Below are 18,813 nucleotides of genomic sequence, written 5' to 3'. Positions count from 1 at the left end.
TTTTTCTTTTTTTTCTTTAACTTCACATATTTTTTTCAAATCTTCCATTACTAATTTGCCGTAGCTTTCTACGAAACATCCTCGGCTGAAAATAGGATTGAAGTTTGATTTTTTTCGAAAACCATTTTGTTCATTAGGATTATTCTCCTGTGCTGAATTTTTATGGAAAAACCTTTTTAGTGCTAACTTTCTTAAGTGACGCTGCACATCTACAAATAAGTCAAAAGACTTAGCGGAATTTGTGGGACAAAACTTCAAACCTTTACTTAAAATATTTTCCTCTTCCTGTGTTAATTTATGTGAACTAATATTGTGAATTTTTATTCTCCCTTTTTGTTGTGCTTCAAGTTTTTTCTCTTTTAATTTTTTAAAGAAAACCTTATTCCTTTCCTTATTTTTTTCTTTCTTTTTAATTTGGCCCCCCCTCTTACCTCTAATTGTTTTTTTGGGGTTTTTATGCGTGCAATTTATTTCCTCCACCGATTCCTTCTGTGATGTGAACCTTCTCCTAAAAAATCTTCAAAATTATTTTTTCTATTATAATGATTAATTCGTCTATCTTCATAATCCTGATTCCTTCTATATGAGTACTGTGAATATTGACCATTATTCCTCATGTGATTTCCTCGTGTTCTATTCTCACCTAATGATTGGTTTCCATAATCTCTCAATTCCTCAAATCTGTTGTAAGTTGGGAGTTTGTATGTTCTTCTTTCACTTATTGACCTCTGTCTTCTCGCTATTGGGGTTTCTACATATCTGTCTTCTTTTTCCCTATCTGAGAAATATGGGGATTTTTCTCTTCTATCCCTATAATGTTTCTTTTTATGTTTCTTTTCTTTCCGTTTATCCAGGGATTCCACTATTTTTTCACTCATATTCTCCAAATCACTGACAGAGATTTCCTCCAACAGATCAGAAAAACTATCCTCCTCTGTATTATCTATTGTTTCTTCTATCTGGTGGTGTGTACCTTTAATAGTATCTTCCCTATCTCTGTTAAACTTTTTTTGTTTTTTCTTTATTAGATCTTGTTCATTTTTCTTTACTCTATTTGCTATTTTTTTCTCCATTTCTTTACACTCTTTTGAATCTCTATATGGGTATACCAAACTTTTCAATAATTCAACCTCTTTCTCAACCTCCTGCAAACAACCTTTTCTTTCTTCAACAATAATCTGCATTAAAGCAATAGAACATGAGTCCAAGATCCTATGCCACTCCTGTTTAAATGATTCAGAGCTTGTTTTGAAAGAAGGCAGCTTTTTTAACCTTAACCCTCTAGGGATCAATTTATTTGCAATATACATTTCTAACGTGGCCACCTCCCACCATAAACTGCCTTCTTTCATTAGAAGCTTTTGCAAGCGTTTCATCATTCCTTCCAAATCATCATCTATATCTTCCTCCGTCATCTCCACAGGACTGAATAAAGTCTTTATCACATCCTTACGCTCCTCTCTGAAATTGAACATATTACAAGCTTCTCGAGTATGGATTTGTGGATTGAAAGAAATGTCTCTTTAAGGAAAAAGGTAATCCAAACAGTCTCAAGTGCTTTTTCCTTGCTGCTGTTTAACCCAAATTGGAAAGGCTCAATCCTAATACACTTTCAAAATAGAATGCAAAAACAATATGTAAACGGGCTGACCACAGCGCAGGGATAATATATTCAAAAAATCTGTAGGATTTGTAGGGAAACAATTTCTCCAAAATTAAGCCACGTGATTTCCGTTATCTTTAAAAAATTTAGTCACTTTATTTTGCAAAAAAAAATGGATCAAACCATCAGACCAATCCAATAAAAATATATAAAAAAAATCCACAAAACATCAAACACATGAAAAAAACATCGAAAAAAATTCTTTGTAAGGAGAAAATTTTACAGCTCACCGGACCTCTTGGGGGATGTGATTTTTCACCTTTTAAATCCACTGATCAGTGGATTTAAAAGGTGAAAAATCACATCCCCCAAGAGGTCCGGTGAGCTGTAAAATTTTCTCCTTACAAAGAATTTTTTTCGATGTTTTTTTCATGTGTTTGATGTTTTGTGGATTTTTTTTTATATATTTTTATTGGATTGGTCTGATGGTTTGATCCATTTTTTTTTTGCAAAATAAAGTGACTACATTTTTTAAAGATAACGGAAATCACGTGGCTTAATTTTGGAGAAATTGTTTCCCTACAAATCCTACAGATTTTTTGAATATATTATCCCTGCGCTGTGGTCAGCCCGTTTACATATTGTTTTTGCATTCTATTTTGAAAGTGTATTAGGATTGAGCCTTTCCAATTTGGGTTAAACAGCAGCAAGGAAAAAGCACTTGAGACTGTTTGGATTACCTTTTTCCTTAAAGGAACTTGGGAGGTTGGCAGCTGTAGTTGGATAGGCAGTTGTGAGGCCTCCTCTGGGGTGCGTGCTGAGAAGATTTTATCATCAGCCCTCACTTGTAAGCTAAATGGGAAACCCCATCGATATCGAATCCCATATTCTCGTAGTATTTTAGTAGTAATCTTCATTTCACATCGTTTAGCCAAAGTGAGAGGAGAGAGATCTTGAAAAATAAGTAATCGTGTTCCTTCAAAAAGAATATCAGAGGATTGGCGGGCTTGAGAATAGACCTGATCTTTTGATTTAAAATAGTGGAACACAGGATTGCATCTCTTGGAGCGTCGCTGGGCTGAGATCGAGGTTTGAGGGCTCTGTGAGCTCTGTCTAGTAGGAGCATGTCGTTCGTAATAGATGGAACAAGTGCGTGGAACAAACATAAGAGGTAGTCCTCTAGTGTGTTGGCCTCTACTGATTCTGGGATATTACGGATCCTCAGGTTGTTCCTACGGCCCCTGTTGTCCATTTCCTCTTGTTTGTCAGCCAGTGCTGCAAAATCACAGTTTATTTGAGCTTTGCCCTGTTCAGTTGATTGTTGGAAGCTTATTATTTCTTCTTGTTTCCTCTCTAATGCATCTACTCGTGTTGCGAGAGCGGATACTTCAGACTGAATGCCAGAGAGGGCATTGTGTACTTCATCATGAATAGCTTGGCGAAAATCTTTTATTTCAGCCAGGATAGCTGCTATGTCGGCCTTAGTAGAAGGAGCTGCTGTATTTTCATAGTCTGATTCTGCATCAGAAAGCACCTCTCTGCGAGGGTGTAGAAGGAGGTATTCGTGGTACAGCAGTCCTAGAAGGCTTACAATAGGAGCCAAGGGGTTGAGAGATTGTTTTTTTTATGTTTAGGCATAGTAAAAGAAAAAAAAAGTGGTAGTGAAAATGTCCTGTGCACTAAATAGAAAGCCCGGGGCTAATTAGGGTGTAAGTGGGGTTACATTGCAGGCTTATTCATCTTTTTACAGACTGCTTCAGTCTTACAGAGCCAGAGTCTACAATATGTAGCCCAGTTTTAATGTCCTGGGCTAACCTTCCTTTTCACCTGCTTATGAGTGCTGGGTCAGGTCACCTGGGCTGTAATATTTTTAGTACACCAAATGATGTGTCCTGACCTCCGTCTCTTTTTCAATTTCTGGCCTCTCTGTTCAGCGCCGGTGAGCTGGTTCACAGTGTGTCATCCTTCTCGTTCCGACGTGGTTCACCAGCGCTGGCCGGGTACACTATCCTCTCCTGATGGACAAGGGGGAGAGGTCAGCGGCCGCAGCCACACGCTGAGACAGGTAGACGGCAAGCCAGCTCCCGGACCTCACCTCCTCTGGCAACCGCCTAGGTCCCGGGCTCTGCTCACTGAGCGCGCACCTGCCTGCAGGGACAGCCGAACGATCCCCGGCTCTGCTGTGCTCTGACCGCCGCACACGGATTCTGCTTCGCAGGTGAGACCAGCGCACCGCAACCTGCAGGGACAGCCAAACGATCACCCGGCTCTGCTGTGCTCTGACCACCGCTCACGGATTCTGCCTTACAGGTGGGGACCAGCACACAGCAACCTGCAGGGACAGACAAACGATCCCCCAGCTCTGCTGTGTTCTGACCGCCGCTCACGGATTCTGCCTTACAGGTGAGACCAGTGTGAGATTAGGTGCAAGACCCAGGCAGCACCTAGCACCTGAGCATCCAGCCGGCTTGGTCACACCCCCCCAGGAAGCAACACTTATTGACAATCAATTTTGCATGCGGTTGAGCTGCTTGATGTTGTTTCGTTGTGTTGTTGGCAAAACTATTTTTGTGTCCGTTCTTTTGGTTTGTTCTTTTGTGTTTGTTTCAGGTTTTTTTTACATAGAAACATAGAAACATAGAATTTGACGGCAGATAAGAACCACTTGGCCCATCTAGTCTGCCCCTTTTTTTAAACATGTTACCTCAAACCATATTTGATCCTTATTTTTTTGTAAGGATATCAATATGCTTATCCCAAGCATGTTTAAATTGTACTACTGTATTTGCATCTACCACCTCTGATGGTAGGCTATTCCACTTATCTACTACTCTTTCTGTGAAAAAAATCTTCCTCACATTTTCCCTGAATCTTACTCCCTCTAGTTTCAGTGCATGTCCTCGTGTTCTGTTGCTCCTCTTCCTGTGAAGAATGTCTCCCACCTGTACCTTGTTAAAACCCTTGATATATTTGAAAGTTATCATGTCCCCCTTTTCCTTCTCTGCTCTAAAGTATACATATTAAGATCTTTTAGTCTTTCCTGGTGAGTTTTGTGATGTAGGCCATGCACCATTTTAGTTGCTCTTCTTTGTACAGTCTCTTATGTATTTATATCCTTCTGGAGATATGGCCTCCAGAACTGAACACAATACTCTAGGTGAGGTCGTACCAATGACCTATACAGTGGCATTATTACTTCTTTCTTTCTACTGCTGATACCTCTCCCTATGCAACCAAGCATCTGACTTGCCTTCTTCATTGCTTTGTTACATTGCCTACCTGCTTTTAAGTCCCCTGAAATAGTGACACCTAGATCCCTCTCTTCCTCAGTAGTTTCCATTATAGTGCCATTTATACTATATGTAGTCTTTGGATTTCTGAGAGCCAAGTGCATGATTTTGCATTTTTTGGCATTAAACTGTAGTTGCCATTCTCTTGACCATTTCTCTAATCTACCTAGATCCTCAATCATTTGTTTTACCCCTCCTGGTGTGTCTACCCTGTTGCATACCTTTGTGTCATCTGCAAAAAGGCACATTTTACCCTCAATTCCATTTGCAATATCACCAATAAAGATATTAAAAAGCACCGGTCCAAGTACAGATCCCTGGGGTACTCCACTTGTAACCTTTCCCTCCTTTGACTGTTTTCTGTTTCTGTTTTCTGTCCTGCAACCACGCTCTTATCCATTCAACTATCTTAGAATCCAATCCCAAGCTTTCAAGTTTATTTAACAGTCTGCGATGTGGGACAGTGTCAAAAGCTTTACTTAAGTCTAGATAAGCTACATCTACAGTCCCACCTTGATCTATTACTTTTATGCTGTACTTGTCCTGTATAACCTTTTGGTGTTTATGATTTTTATTATGCTCCTTTGTAGGCAGTTGGTGGTGAAGTTGGCGTCACTACAATCATTCCTTGAGCACATGAATAATAACAACAACAAAAACAACCTACAATTAACTACAGAATATAGCAAAACACAGGTCAGTTTCCTGAACATACAAATGTTCATTGAGGGCTCATAATACACACAAAGACATATAGAAATAAGTAGATATGCACAGCTTCATCCTATCTATGATTGTACACCACCCTAAATGGCTGCAAGCCATACGCAAGAGCCAATACTTTAGACCAGGCATGTCCAAACTATGGCCCTCCATCTGTTGTGAAACTACAAATCCCATCATGCCTTGCCACAGTTTTTTTAGGGAATGCTAAAACTATGGCAAGGCATGCTGAGAAGTGTAGTTTCACAACAGCTGGAGGGCCACAGTTTGGACATGCCTGCCTTAGACTATGCCATAACTGCTCATGGCCGGAAGACTCTCAAGAACAAAGAACCAAACTAACCGCCCAATTCAAGGAAATAGAAGCCACAGAAAGAAGAAACCTCAAAATACAAATATAATGAGACAGAAAAGCAACCAAAAGAAATACTGTTCATAACCAACTATTCCAAACAAGCCACAAACATACAAAAGATACTACGGAAACACTGGCCTCAGCTTGAACAAGACAAACAACTAGCAGGACATATCTCAGACAAGCCAATGCAGTAAATCTGCAAATCTCAAGGACAAACTGGTACACAGCCATATTCCACCAATCAGCCAAACTACAATCACCAAAACAAACCCCACTACCGGCTTCTACTACTGCCGTAACTACAGGGTGCAAACACCAGGGAGCACAGATCACAAAACCCACCACCAAATTCACATCCTCAATCACAGGTACATCCTACCCAATAAAGAGTCAGATCACCTGCAAGAGTAAGGCACTGATATATCTCTGGAGTGTCCAGGGAAAAAGCAATACAAAGGATGCACCACTAGACCCCTAAAGACACATCTAAATGAACACCTTCTAAACATCAGGAAAGGTTGTGGTCCTTCAAACCCTACAAAAGTGATCCAAGCTGCCTATCCATTTTATGAATCGAAAAAGTACACTCCAACTGGAGCGGGGTAGGCTACATGCAACTAATAAACATAAAATAACTTATGGGCTCGCTGCGCTCGCGACGCTGCGGGCATGGTGGCTCACTACGCGAGCCACCTATTCTATTCTCCCTCTATGGGTGTCATGGACCCCCACGAGGGAAAATAGCCGACCGTCTGTGTTTTAACAGTTGGGATCCCGACGTTGGGTTAATGACTGTCGGGATCCCGACTGTCGGGACCCCGTCCAGCACCCGCCTGAACCTTAACAATGAGGTGAAATCATTCGTTCGGAAAAGGAAGTAATCCAGGCACACACCAACAACCTGTATGAATTACCACTTTTCCTTCTTTCCCAACACCACCTTAATGTCACTGACCTGTATGAAATACATGTTTTTCTTCCTTTCCCAAACACCACCTTACTGTCACTACCATGGGTTTTTTTTTAAATACTGCACCACCAGCCTATACACTACCACTAACTAGTGTGCTAGAGGAGAATTTCCCAACACCACCTCACTGGCACACCAATACAACTGTGGCACCTTCATGCTGCATACAATGACGTCAATATAGGAATCACAATCATCGCAAAATGCATAAACTATATATACCAATTGAAAACAACACCTCAAAAGTAAAAAGTCCCAAGGCGCAAACAATACAGATCTTCAGCCAAGTCCACAAAAGAAGGGTCACCACTCAACCCTAGGTAGGTACGATTTGTTTGGAGAAATGGACCAGAGGCGATGATGAGCTGTTCACACAGTTGTCAGATGATCTCGGAAGAATGTGGATAAATGAACACATAAAAAAGGTAGGGAGGTATGTGTACATAAAGGTATCTGTCACGGACCCACCGGTCACCTGCTCCGATACGTCAATCTGAGCAGCTCCGGCCGTGACTGGGGTTCACTCAGGACACTCGGGTCCTTTCCTTGAGGTACACTGCCACCAGCCAAAACCTGATTTTAGCGCCTGAAACTGCGCAAGGGGCGGCTTGGCTCGCCCCTGACCACACAATACAAGATAACAATGGTAACGTTTTCCAGCCTTTCTCTTCTGAGGCTAATGAGTCTTAAGAACACAGAACCAGAACTGGGAATATGTATTATTTATTCCTAGAAATACTACAGAGCTTTAAACAAAATGGTTACAAGACATTACAATGATTTTAAAAGTACACACAACGATTAAATGCAAATTTCAGAAATAAAATAAAAAGGGAAAAAAGACAGAACCGTATCTTACAATCCTGAAGTGGGGGGGTTCTCCACAAGAAATCTCTCGTCGCCTACAGCCTGTTTGCTAGACCCCCAGGTAGTGACACTGACTATAGGGAGAAAGGTCTTAGTTATACCTTGCAGACTCCCTCATCCCTCCCACCCTTGGGATTCCACTCTTTCCATGCTGAAGGAGTGTGGAAGGTCCCTGGCAATGTATCTTCTACAGTCTGCTGTTTTCAAAGTGATTGATCCTCCTTCCTTGCATAGCAGACCCACTGATAAGAGATGTGAAGGAAGGGGACAAACTCTAACCTCTTCTCCTGGACCATGGTTTATGAGGGGCTCAGATCTTATCTTACATCCTAACTCCGGAGGAGTCCACAGATGTCACACTGAGGGAATACAGGCCTCAAACTCAAACCAGGGTCACCTACAGTTTACATACAAGACATGTCCTGATTCCAATACTCACAGGACACATAACTATTACACCAATATCAGACATACATTCACCGGACAGATAATCATAACAGGAGGCATACGTTAATTTGATCGATCACCTGATCTGATCGTTACACCTCCCCCTTTTAAAATGGCGCACAGAGGCGGTGACCCACGTCACCGTCTCATCAGTGCGCTATTAACTACATCACCTGGACAGGTAGCAGTGGTCTCTGTGCTGAGACAGACTGCCACTGATTCTGCTGAATTTGTACAAACACTTTCTTATACTTGACGTCTGTCATGGGACCACCGGACGCCATAGCCGTGGCTAGGGTGGGCAATGGGCATAGTCCCTGTCCCTCTCGCAGGAGATGGCAAACTAAAAGCACACAGGTGTCCTCGAACCCATAGTCTGTGAGCACACTGATATAGTGGGAGCCGTGTCCATCCCGGCTGATATTGACACAGCCCACCACAGCTGTGCGTCAGACTCCTGGGCACGGATTCTCCCCTGCAGCTGGCAGTTTGGCCTTACTCACTGAGATCAGTACCAGACCATTCCGCCACACCCCAAACGGCCATCCCCCTGGGACTCGTAACTCAGCACGTTTAACTATACCACAGGTGTGGGGCATTCTCCCAGCCCTATATACAGACTTAAAAATGTCTTCCCAGCACCTCTCCTGAGCTGACTGACCCCCCCTCCCCTTCACTGGGGGGAAGGTCCACTCACTCAACACCTCACACCTCATCCTTTTGTGAGGAGATTCACCCTCTGTGTCTGTGTGTGTGAATTGTGAAGGGGGGCACGTTTCTGCAAGGGGGAATACCAGCAGGTCATTGTCCCCTGTCTTGGGAACATCCCAGCTCAGCTTTTCCGAGGTTAATGGAGCTGAGTTTACCTGTGCTTCGCGGGCCCTCCCACCCTTCTGGTTACACACAGCAGCTTCCCTACTAGCCACTGGCTCTATTCCTGAAACAACCCTCTCACTGTAACCAGGGGTATCTTTCCCACTTCCCAGGTATGGGGCAGCCTGTGCAGCGTTGGGTCTCAGTTCTGCGTGGAAAGCCAAGCTTTCCATGGCAGTCCAGGACACCTTCCTGAGCCTGACCTTCCCTGCCAGACCCGCAGGTTCTGTGGCTGGGGTGGTGCCACTGAGGTTCTCAGGAGAGGCATCCATTATCCAGTGATGCTGGAAAAATGCACTCTCTGGAGGGTTCTCAGTGTCTGGAGGTAACCCCTGCTGTGTTCCTGTATCTGTGTTTGTGTGGCTACAGTAAGGAGGGGGGTTTGGGGGGAAAGCTGCAGTAAGGGACACTCTCTCCCTATCTGACAGGTCTACAGTGCACACAGGACCCACCGGGTCACTTATTATACCTGGTACCACATTTCCCACAGTAGCGCAAGACATCACATTATCAACAGTAACATCAATATCATAACCTGGGGAGACATCCTGCAATACCTGCAAATTAGCCTGTGCATCTTCCACAACACATGGGGCCCATCCTGCTGGCTTACAATTGCACCGTGGCAAAACATCTATATCTGGATCCCATGGTCTCTGCGCAGGAATGGGGTTATCTGAGCCTGTTGTCACCAGTAACTTATTGGCAGGTACATGAGCTGCCTGCAACCAACTCAGATCTGTCCCATTTGTGCAGTTAGCGTCCCCGGGCACCATGTCACAACCAGACATCACTGGAGGAACAGGGTTAACGTCTAGCACAGCAACCTTAATGACATCACCAGCAGCACTCCTACCACTGATGAGTGAGGGTGTTTCATTCCCAACTAGATTAGGGCATTCATTTAACCCCGCAAACTGGCAAGGATTACCCACTATACCTGTCTCTAACTCACCCTCCACCGAAGGTACGGCACTATCACAGATCATCCCAGGGGCTTCACACAAAATAAGAACATTGCAATGTTCAGCATGGTTACATACTACCTGAGATGCATCATATGGTTCAGAAGGGTTAGCGACATTGACAGATATGTGTGGAGTTAATAAAAGTCCCACATCAGTAGTCCCACACATATTTGTGTGCATACAGTCAGAAAGTCCCATTCCTATTTCCGACATAGTCTCATCCCTGCATACTTTCACTATGCAGTCAGCCGCTTCCGGCAACAAATCTGGAGCAACGGGTGGGAACATGCTGCTCACATCTTCCAGCAGTTTAAACTGGGCCTTGTGATGTGAGGTCTCTGGAACAGGTTCCACACCGATTGTAGCAGGCCCGGGTACCATGTCCATGAGGGAAACCCCGGTAGGCTGTGTCGTTGGTTCCATAGCTGGTGATAGAAGCTGTTCCAGGCGATTCCTTTCAGCATCTGCCCAGCGGCACTGCTCTTTCCACCATGGAGTATCGAGCTTTTTACAATCATAAGCATATTGCTGCGCTATTTCAAAACAGTCCGTCAGGTCTCTCAGCAGCAACCAAGGAGTCGCATCGGGACCCCAGGTTAGAAACTCACCGCGATACATGCCGAAATCATTGCGCTCATCATTTCGTGCATGGGTGAGCCGCTTGATCATCTCCCAGCGGGAATTAGTGGGGCAGGAGATACCTTGCAGCTTACATTCTGTAGTGAGTTCCTCTGGGCTCATAAGCCTAAACGGATAATCATCACCATATGGGTCAGAATACTCACTGGGCTCCTCTGGTGCTGTAGGGGATTGGTACTCCGCAGTCTCCCTGACTGCCACACATCCTACAGTCTCCCTGGTGCTAGCAGAGATGTCAGCTCTCTGAGCATCGGTGGTAGTGTCCAGGGCCAGCTCTTTACTCACAACCAAGCTGACACTCACTTGGCTTCCTCTGTCTGCTTCCAAGACAGAGAACTGTGCATGACGCGGTCCGGTGAAATTCGCGTCAGCGGTGATTTGGGACCTCTGTCCCTTGTTAGGCTCCCCATGATTGATAACAGAGTCCACATCATGATCCAACACATTATTTACTTCCGCAGACAGTAAAAGTTCAGTACGAAGCCCATCTCCTGCTAACTCAGTAGCCACGGCAGATAAAGTCTCACGTAAAGGTTCGCCATCATGATGCCCTGTATCATCCTCCACTGGTTCACCAACAGCGATCAGCCCTCTGAGCCTCACCAGTTCCAACTGGTACTCACGCTCGGCCTGACGCTCTGCAGCCTCACGTACAGCTTTGCGCTCCTCAGCCTCTTGTCTGGCTTTGCACTCCGCAGCCTCTCTGTCCACAGTGGCTTTGCGCTCCGCAGCCTCTCTGTCGACAATGGCTTGGCAGAACTGCACCAGCTGCAAAGCGAATACGGGGTTCACATTCTTCATTTGCCTGCTAGCAGCTAGAAGGTCGCTCTGCAGTGTAGACTTGCTGGGTCCAGCAGAAGGGTTTAACCCTGGCGCGGCATCGTTTGTACTGTCCAGTGCTGACTGAGCCCCTGGGGTAGGATTGTCCATAGACTGGTTTCCTCCAGCAGCTAGAGTCCGATCGGCATCCACGAGTGCCCGAATCAAACGTTTTCTACTCTGGCCAGACCAAGGGATATTCCTCTGCACACACACGACCGCCAGGTCATCTCTCCTCATCTGCTGGTAATCAGCCATCCTGAGTCTCACACTTGTCAAATAAAATGATAGGAAAGAAAACCAAGAGAAGGGAGGGAACAGAAATTGCATCCACTGTGTGACTTTTAAAACTATAGTAAAGCTCTGAGTTCTGATTCTGGTGATGTGGGTATTTCTCACAAAATTCTACCCACACTCACTTAAGTTCTTAAAGAGAAAAATGAATTCTCCACCCCACCGCTTGCCGCCAAATGTCACGGACCCACCGGTCGCCTGCTCCGATACGTCAATCTGAGCAGCTCCGGCCGTGACTGGGGTTCACTCAGGACACTCGGGTCCTTTCCTTGAGGTACACTGCCACCAGCCAAAACCTGATTTTAGCGCCTGAAACTGCGCAAGGGGCGGCTTGGCTCGCCCCTGACCACACAATACAAGATAACAATGGTAACGTTTTCCAGCCTTTCTCTTCTGAGGCTAATGAGTCTTAAGAACACAGAACCAGAACTGGGAATATGTATTATTTATTCCTAGAAATACTACAGAGCTTTAAACAAAATGGTTACAAGACATTACAATGATTTTAAAAGTACACACAACGATTAAATGCAAATTTCAGAAATAAAATAAAAAGGGAAAAAAGACAGAACCGTATCTTACAATCCTGAAGTGGGGGGGTTCTCCACAAGAAATCTCTCGTCGCCTACAGCCTGTTTGCTAGACCCCCAGGTAGTGACACTGACTATAGGGAGAAAGGTCTTAGTTATACCTTGCAGACTCCCTCATCCCTCCCACCCTTGGGATTCCACTCTTTCCATGCTGAAGGAGTGTGGAAGGTCCCTGGCAATGTATCTTCTACAGTCTGCTGTTTTCAAAGTGATTGATCCTCCTTCCTTGCATAGCAGACCCACTGATAAGAGATGTGAAGGAAGGGGACAAACTCTAACCTCTTCTCCTGGACCATGGTTTATGAGGGGCTCAGATCTTATCTTACATCCTAACTCCGGAGGAGTCCACAGATGTCACACTGAGGGAATACAGGCCTCAAACTCAAACCAGGGTCACCTACAGTTTACATACAAGACATGTCCTGATTCCAATACTCACAGGACACATAACTATTACACCAATATCAGACATACATTCACCGGACAGATAATCATAACAGGAGGCATACGTTAATTTGATCGATCACCTGATCTGATCGTTACAGTATCTTTGAAAGCCTATTAAGGATTCACCACAGGTGCAACTTCAGCAAAAAGTATGTGCGTAATAATAATGTATCTCGGTATCTTTGGGGGATCTCTTGTCCTGGAAGTTAACTGCTGTTACCAGACGGAGACTCGGAAGTTGCAAAACTAGGGCGAGCCCGCGAGGGTACCTGCAGCTGAAATAATAGAAAATAAGCCACACGGTCACCGACACAGACGTATTTCACTAATGAGCAGCTTTTTTAAAGCTTTGACCTAATTAACTTTTTGGTTTACCACAAACCGCAAGATTCCCCCAGATACTTTGCTATGGGGATTTTTCTACATAGAATAGTATGAGCTCTACTTGAGTCACAGCTCAGTGGAGTTCAACTAGGAGAGTAAAAGGGGGGGGGAGGGTTTCTCTCCCCCTCAATTTTGGCTCAATCCATTTAGCATAATGTGAATTTTGGCTCATTCCTTTTGGCATCATGTGTAAGGGGCAAGTATAATGGGGTCTAGTATTTTGTTGCATAATGTGTAGAAGTGGTGTATGGTGTGGTACATTACACTCAAGGACATGCCCCCTTATGAGTGGCCACACCCCTTTCACGGAGCGCGCGCAGTACTGCCTCCTTCACTTTTGATGCAAAGGTGGGCCTGCGTACTTTAAATGCCAGGGCCAATTTTTAATCCCATCCCCACCCTCTCTCTGCTCTCCTCCTCTCTCTTGCTGCTCTCTGAGCATGTACACTGCCACCACTAACACTCCTCTCCCCCTCCCATCCCTTCTCCTATCATGGTACACCCCCCCCCCTGTAGTTTTCTTCTGGATTTGCCCCTGGTCCCCAGCATCTTTCCATGTTGTGGGTTCAGTGTGCCCCTTAGAGTTGAGCTACAACTGGAGCATTCACTAATGTTTAGAATAAGGATGCTTTTCCAGCCATGTCCTCTTTTTCCAAGGTGTACACAGGTTTCTACCAGTGGACAGCATTGATAGTGCTCTCAGCAGTTATCATGCTGTACCTGAAGCTATTGCAGTCCCATCCTGGTTCCTAAAGCTATTCTAGTCCCAGCCCAATTCCTGGAGCTATTCAGGTCCCAACTTAGTTCCTGAAGCTATTATGGTCCCAACTGTGACATAGATACACTGTGAGAATGGTTGGATAGGTAGGGGTCATTGGGAAACAAGAAATTTCATCATGTCCAGTAGGGGTGTGGTATAGGTGTCCGACAGTCGGGATCCCGACAGTCATTATCCCAATGTCGGGATCCCGACTGGCCAGACCCAGACAGCTTGGCGAGCACAACAAAGCCCCTTGCGGGCTCGCCATGCTGTGGGCACGGCCACCAATTCTATTCTCCCTCTATGGGGGTTGTGGACCCCCACGAGGGAAAATAGCCAGCTATCTGTGTTTCGAAAGGCGGGATCCCAATGTCGGGTGAATGCCTGTCGGGATCCCGTCTGTCGGGACCCCGTCCGGCACCCGTCCAGTAGAATGAAGAAGGTGAATTATAAAACAGTAGAGAAGAAGGTAATCAGTGGTGTTGAAAGAAACCGAGATGTCCAACAGGATGAGTGTGATAAATGTAAATGCAGTAGCAGTGAAATGTGTGTAACAAAACTCTGACTTTATGACAATCCAGGATCCAGCGCTGGTCTGTCCCCTGCATAGCCAGCTCACCCCGCACTGACAGTGGGGTGAGCCGGCTTTCTCCAGCGCAGCTAACACCTGGGGGGGTGCAAAACATGCCCTTGCTCCGGGCACCGTGGCACCTAGCTACACCACTGGGTGTAAAAGTGAGGTGTGCGTGTGTGGTGTGTGCAAAAATGTTTCTTTTTACAGGTGGACTACAAGTCCCAGCATGCAGGGGAGGTCTGCTGGCACTTGTAGTTCTCCTGCACAATGCAATGGTAGGTATGTGAGATTTAACACTATCAGGTCGGTGTCCACTGGCCACGGACGCCAGTGACAGCCCCGGGCTTCAGCCCTGGATGGGTGAAGCCTGGGGGGACCCCTTTATTGGGGGGTCCCCACTCCTCCAGGTACCCCGTCCAAGGCTGACCAGCAACGGTGCTCATGGTATGGCCGGGGGACCTTATGTAAAAAGTGTCCCCAGGCTGTGGCATGACACCGTGGGCTGTTGGAGCCCGGTGCTGGTTTCAAAATATGGAGGACCCCCAGATTTCTTGTCCCCTGTATTTTTGGAACCAGGACCAAGAGTCCAGGGCTGGTTTCAGAAATACGGGGGACCACTATGCTTTTTCTCCCCCGTATTTTTGGAACCAGGTCCGGCTCAATGAGCCCGGGGCTGGTTATGCTCAGGAGGGGGGACCTCACGCCGTTTAAAAAAACACAGGACCATGCACAGATCTCAATGATCTGTGCAGGGTTCTGGCCAATTCACATATCAGAACCTGGTCTACATGTTTGGCGATTTTTAGACACATTTTCCTGAATTCGCATCTCATTAAATATGCAAATTGTATACTTTTCAATGGGAAAACATCTGTATGCGAGTTCCGGCGCGACTAAAAACCGCACTTTCAGAATGCGCGATTTCGCTGCAAAATCGACATATTTTGCCATTTTTCGCATCTCATTAAATATGTGAATTCGGGAAAAAGTGTGATTTCAGCCGTTTTTGGCGGAAAAAAAAATCGCAAAAATCACATTTTCGCATCTCATTAAATGTCACCCTATGATTCTAGAACGGAATGAGTGCAGTTTGTGGTTAATAAAAAGCTTTATTTTTTTAAATTTTCTACAAATGTTTATATAATTAGAGGCATTTGTTTTACAACACTTTTTCACTTGTTCTGTGTGTTTAATAATTACTTGAAAGTGTTAACACATTATACAATGAATGTACAATGATTGCCAGAAGGTGGAATATCTAATAATAAACAAAAATCCTTTAGAGGATACTTTACACTTAGGACTTGCTTTATGTTATTTACTTAATAATCTCTCTGTGTATAACAGTAAATCACTGGGGTTTTCTCATACATACTGTATAAATGTGCAACATTTCAGGACATTGTGACATTGTGACTATCTTCAGCAGGAACCATTTTTCAAGCAGAAAATTCCAAGTACTGATTTTACTTCAGTTATCTTTAGCAAACTCTGCGATACACCCGTACTGCACTCATTAGATGCTGCAAAAATGTGTTCCCATAAATCCATTATATGCAGATGTGAATTCTAAGTGCAATGTATAACATTTGGGGCAATTGATTAAAACAGGTGGAAATAGCATTTAACTTATGATAGAAAAACAGGTGATAGAATATTTCAGATTGCCACAAAGCACCAACCATATACCAATACAATACACTTTAATAAGTTACGATAATACACTTGATTTGAATGTTTTGCATGTTGAAATATTATTTATCGAAACCAAAGTATTGTCTCTCTAATGGAAACTGAAGAAAACAAGACACTTTTGCAGGAATTCTGGCTTCAAGGATTTCAAGATATTTCTAACTACAGGATGTTAGTTTTCCTTTCATTCCTGGCAATTTATGTTACAACAGTAGCTGGAAATGCATTGATTATGTTAGTAGTAATAGCAACTCCTGTCCTCCACTCTCCTATGTATTTCTTCATCTGCCACCTCTCCTTTGGTGAAATTGTGTTTACGTCTAACATCATTCCTAACCTGCTTAGTGCCATACTGACAGAAGATGGCTCCATCTCTGTTGAAGGATGTTTCACCCAGATATTTCTGTTTGGCTGCCTCACTGTAACAGAATGCTTTCTCCTCACTATAATGTCTTATGACCGCTATGTAGCCATCTGTGCACCACTGCAGTACTACACACTCATAGACTTAATACGCTGCAGGAAGCTCTCCGCCGGTGCTTGGAGTGGGGGGCTAGGCTTATCTATAGCCTCTTGCTCTTTCATATACAGTCTTACATTTTGTGGTCCATACATAATAGACCATTACTTCTGTGACTTTCAACTGGTTTTAAACTTATCCTGCTTGGACGCCTCTATGATTGAATTAGAAACAAAAATATTCTCTGTAATGGTCACATTGCCACCTTTTATGTTTATTTGTTTCACTTATTTCTGTATTATCAAAACCATTATTAGAATTCCATCAGCCACAAGCAAACAAAAAGCAATTTCCACGTGCAGCTCTCACTTGACAGTTGTGTGTATGTATTATGGGACACTGATCACTGTATATGTTGTTCCAAATGTGGGAGAGTCATACAATATAAATAAGATTCTTTCATTGCTGTACACTGTAGTTACTCCGGTATCTAACCCCATTATTTACAGCTTGAGGAACAATGAAATGAAAATGTCCATTACAAAATGTTTCAGAAAATGCTGTTAAATAAGAGATTTGGGACATGGGCACAGCTGCTACAGTAACTGGATAAATATGTATTTGACACACAAGTACATTGTTTTTTTTATTTGTTTCAGAGCCTCACTAGTGTCAGCTGCTCACTGCAACCATGGGGTCTGCATGGTAAACGGTAATGCTGTGAGATCTAATTACCTGTAATGTATCTGAATGATAAACAGTATAAACCAGGTATAACGGTTGTATTTAGGACAGATTTCTCTCTCTCTCTATTGATAAAATACCAACATTTCCTCTATGTTGCATAAATCAATAGGTGTGTACACACACATCGATTTACTTTTGATTTGATTTGCTTTTGATTTGACTATTTCACCCCCTTTCCATTTGGCCTTTGCTTTCATTCGATTTCACATTCGATCTGCACTTTTGAATTCGATATCGTTTTCGATATCGAATTCGATTTACATTAAAGGCACAGTGTACACCTTCTATTTAATAGATCGAATTTGATATTTACTTGCCTGCATAGTCTATTTTTCTTTTAGATATAGAGAAAAATGGGATCAAATGCGAAAGCATCTTAAAATCCATTGGATTTCGATTCAATTTTGCTTCTATAAGTCGAAGTGTGTGTACACCCCTAATGTCTATTACTCAATTTAGGTATTGCATCTTCTTTAACTTAAATCAGCCTTGACAAAGCTGCTCAATGAAGCAAAACATACATTGGATGTTGTCTAATTTGTGTCCTTTTGAATGTTAAATTTAAACGTTTGATATGTGTATTAAATTTAGGGGTTTATTTTGTATATTTGTATACATTTTTATCGATCTTATAGTGTTAAATGTCAATCTAAAATTTAGATTGACATTTAACACTATAAGATCGATAAAAATTTAGATTCTAAATCGATGTCGTGTTTCAGGGATGGCAACAATCAAAGAGAATGGAGATCTGTGCGAGTCTTTCGGCAGGACAAAAACTCCTTAGGCTCGGGCCACGCATTGCGTTTTAGCTGGTCCCATGTTAAGTGACCCTTTTAGCAGGTAGGAGACTGCACATCTTCTATGCAGCTGCCTACACATATGCAACCACAGCATCACCGGGATTTTAACTAGAACACATATATTTGAATGTATGTGTTCACACAGTGTACACAAACCCTGCTAATTAATCACTGTGATCCGATTCTGCGGCATCCTGTGAAAACACAATGTGCGGCTATGTGTGAACACAGAAAGGTGTAGCCTTTCAAACAGGTACCATTGAACAGCAAGACAGAGGGGGTTTGCAGGTGCACTATGCACTCATTACTGCTAACTAGGGATGCCAATCCCGGGGCATTTTTTCAATCCCGGGATTGAAAAATGCTCAATCCCGGGATTCCCGGGATCCCGGAATTGGCCTCCCTAATAAAAAAAAACCGGCCCCTCCCCCAGATGACAATATAAATTTCTCCTAAAGCTGCCCCCCACACTGTCACTTACGGCGGCGGGGGTTGTGGTGACAGG

General features: G+C 43.8%; 1 protein-coding gene across 1 annotated transcript; it reads left to right on the top strand.

The window, feature by feature from the left end:
• Positions 1-16,362: 16,362 nt before the first annotated feature.
• Positions 16,363-18,088, top strand: LOC146064134 (olfactory receptor 6B1-like; the record flags this gene model as incomplete). Its single annotated transcript, XM_083177308.1, has 1 exon — positions 16,363-18,088. A coding segment is annotated over one exon (963 nt), but the record flags the coding sequence as incomplete, so codon positions are not given.
• Positions 18,089-18,813: the final 725 nt, after the last annotated feature.

The sequence above is a fragment of the Crinia signifera genome, chromosome 1 (genome assembly GCF_055691185.1).
Source record: "Crinia signifera chromosome 1, ASM5569118v1, whole genome shotgun sequence".
NCBI classification, from domain to species: domain Eukaryota; kingdom Metazoa; phylum Chordata; class Amphibia; order Anura; family Myobatrachidae; genus Crinia; species Crinia signifera.
This window is presented reverse-complemented; position numbering and strand designations above follow the sequence as displayed.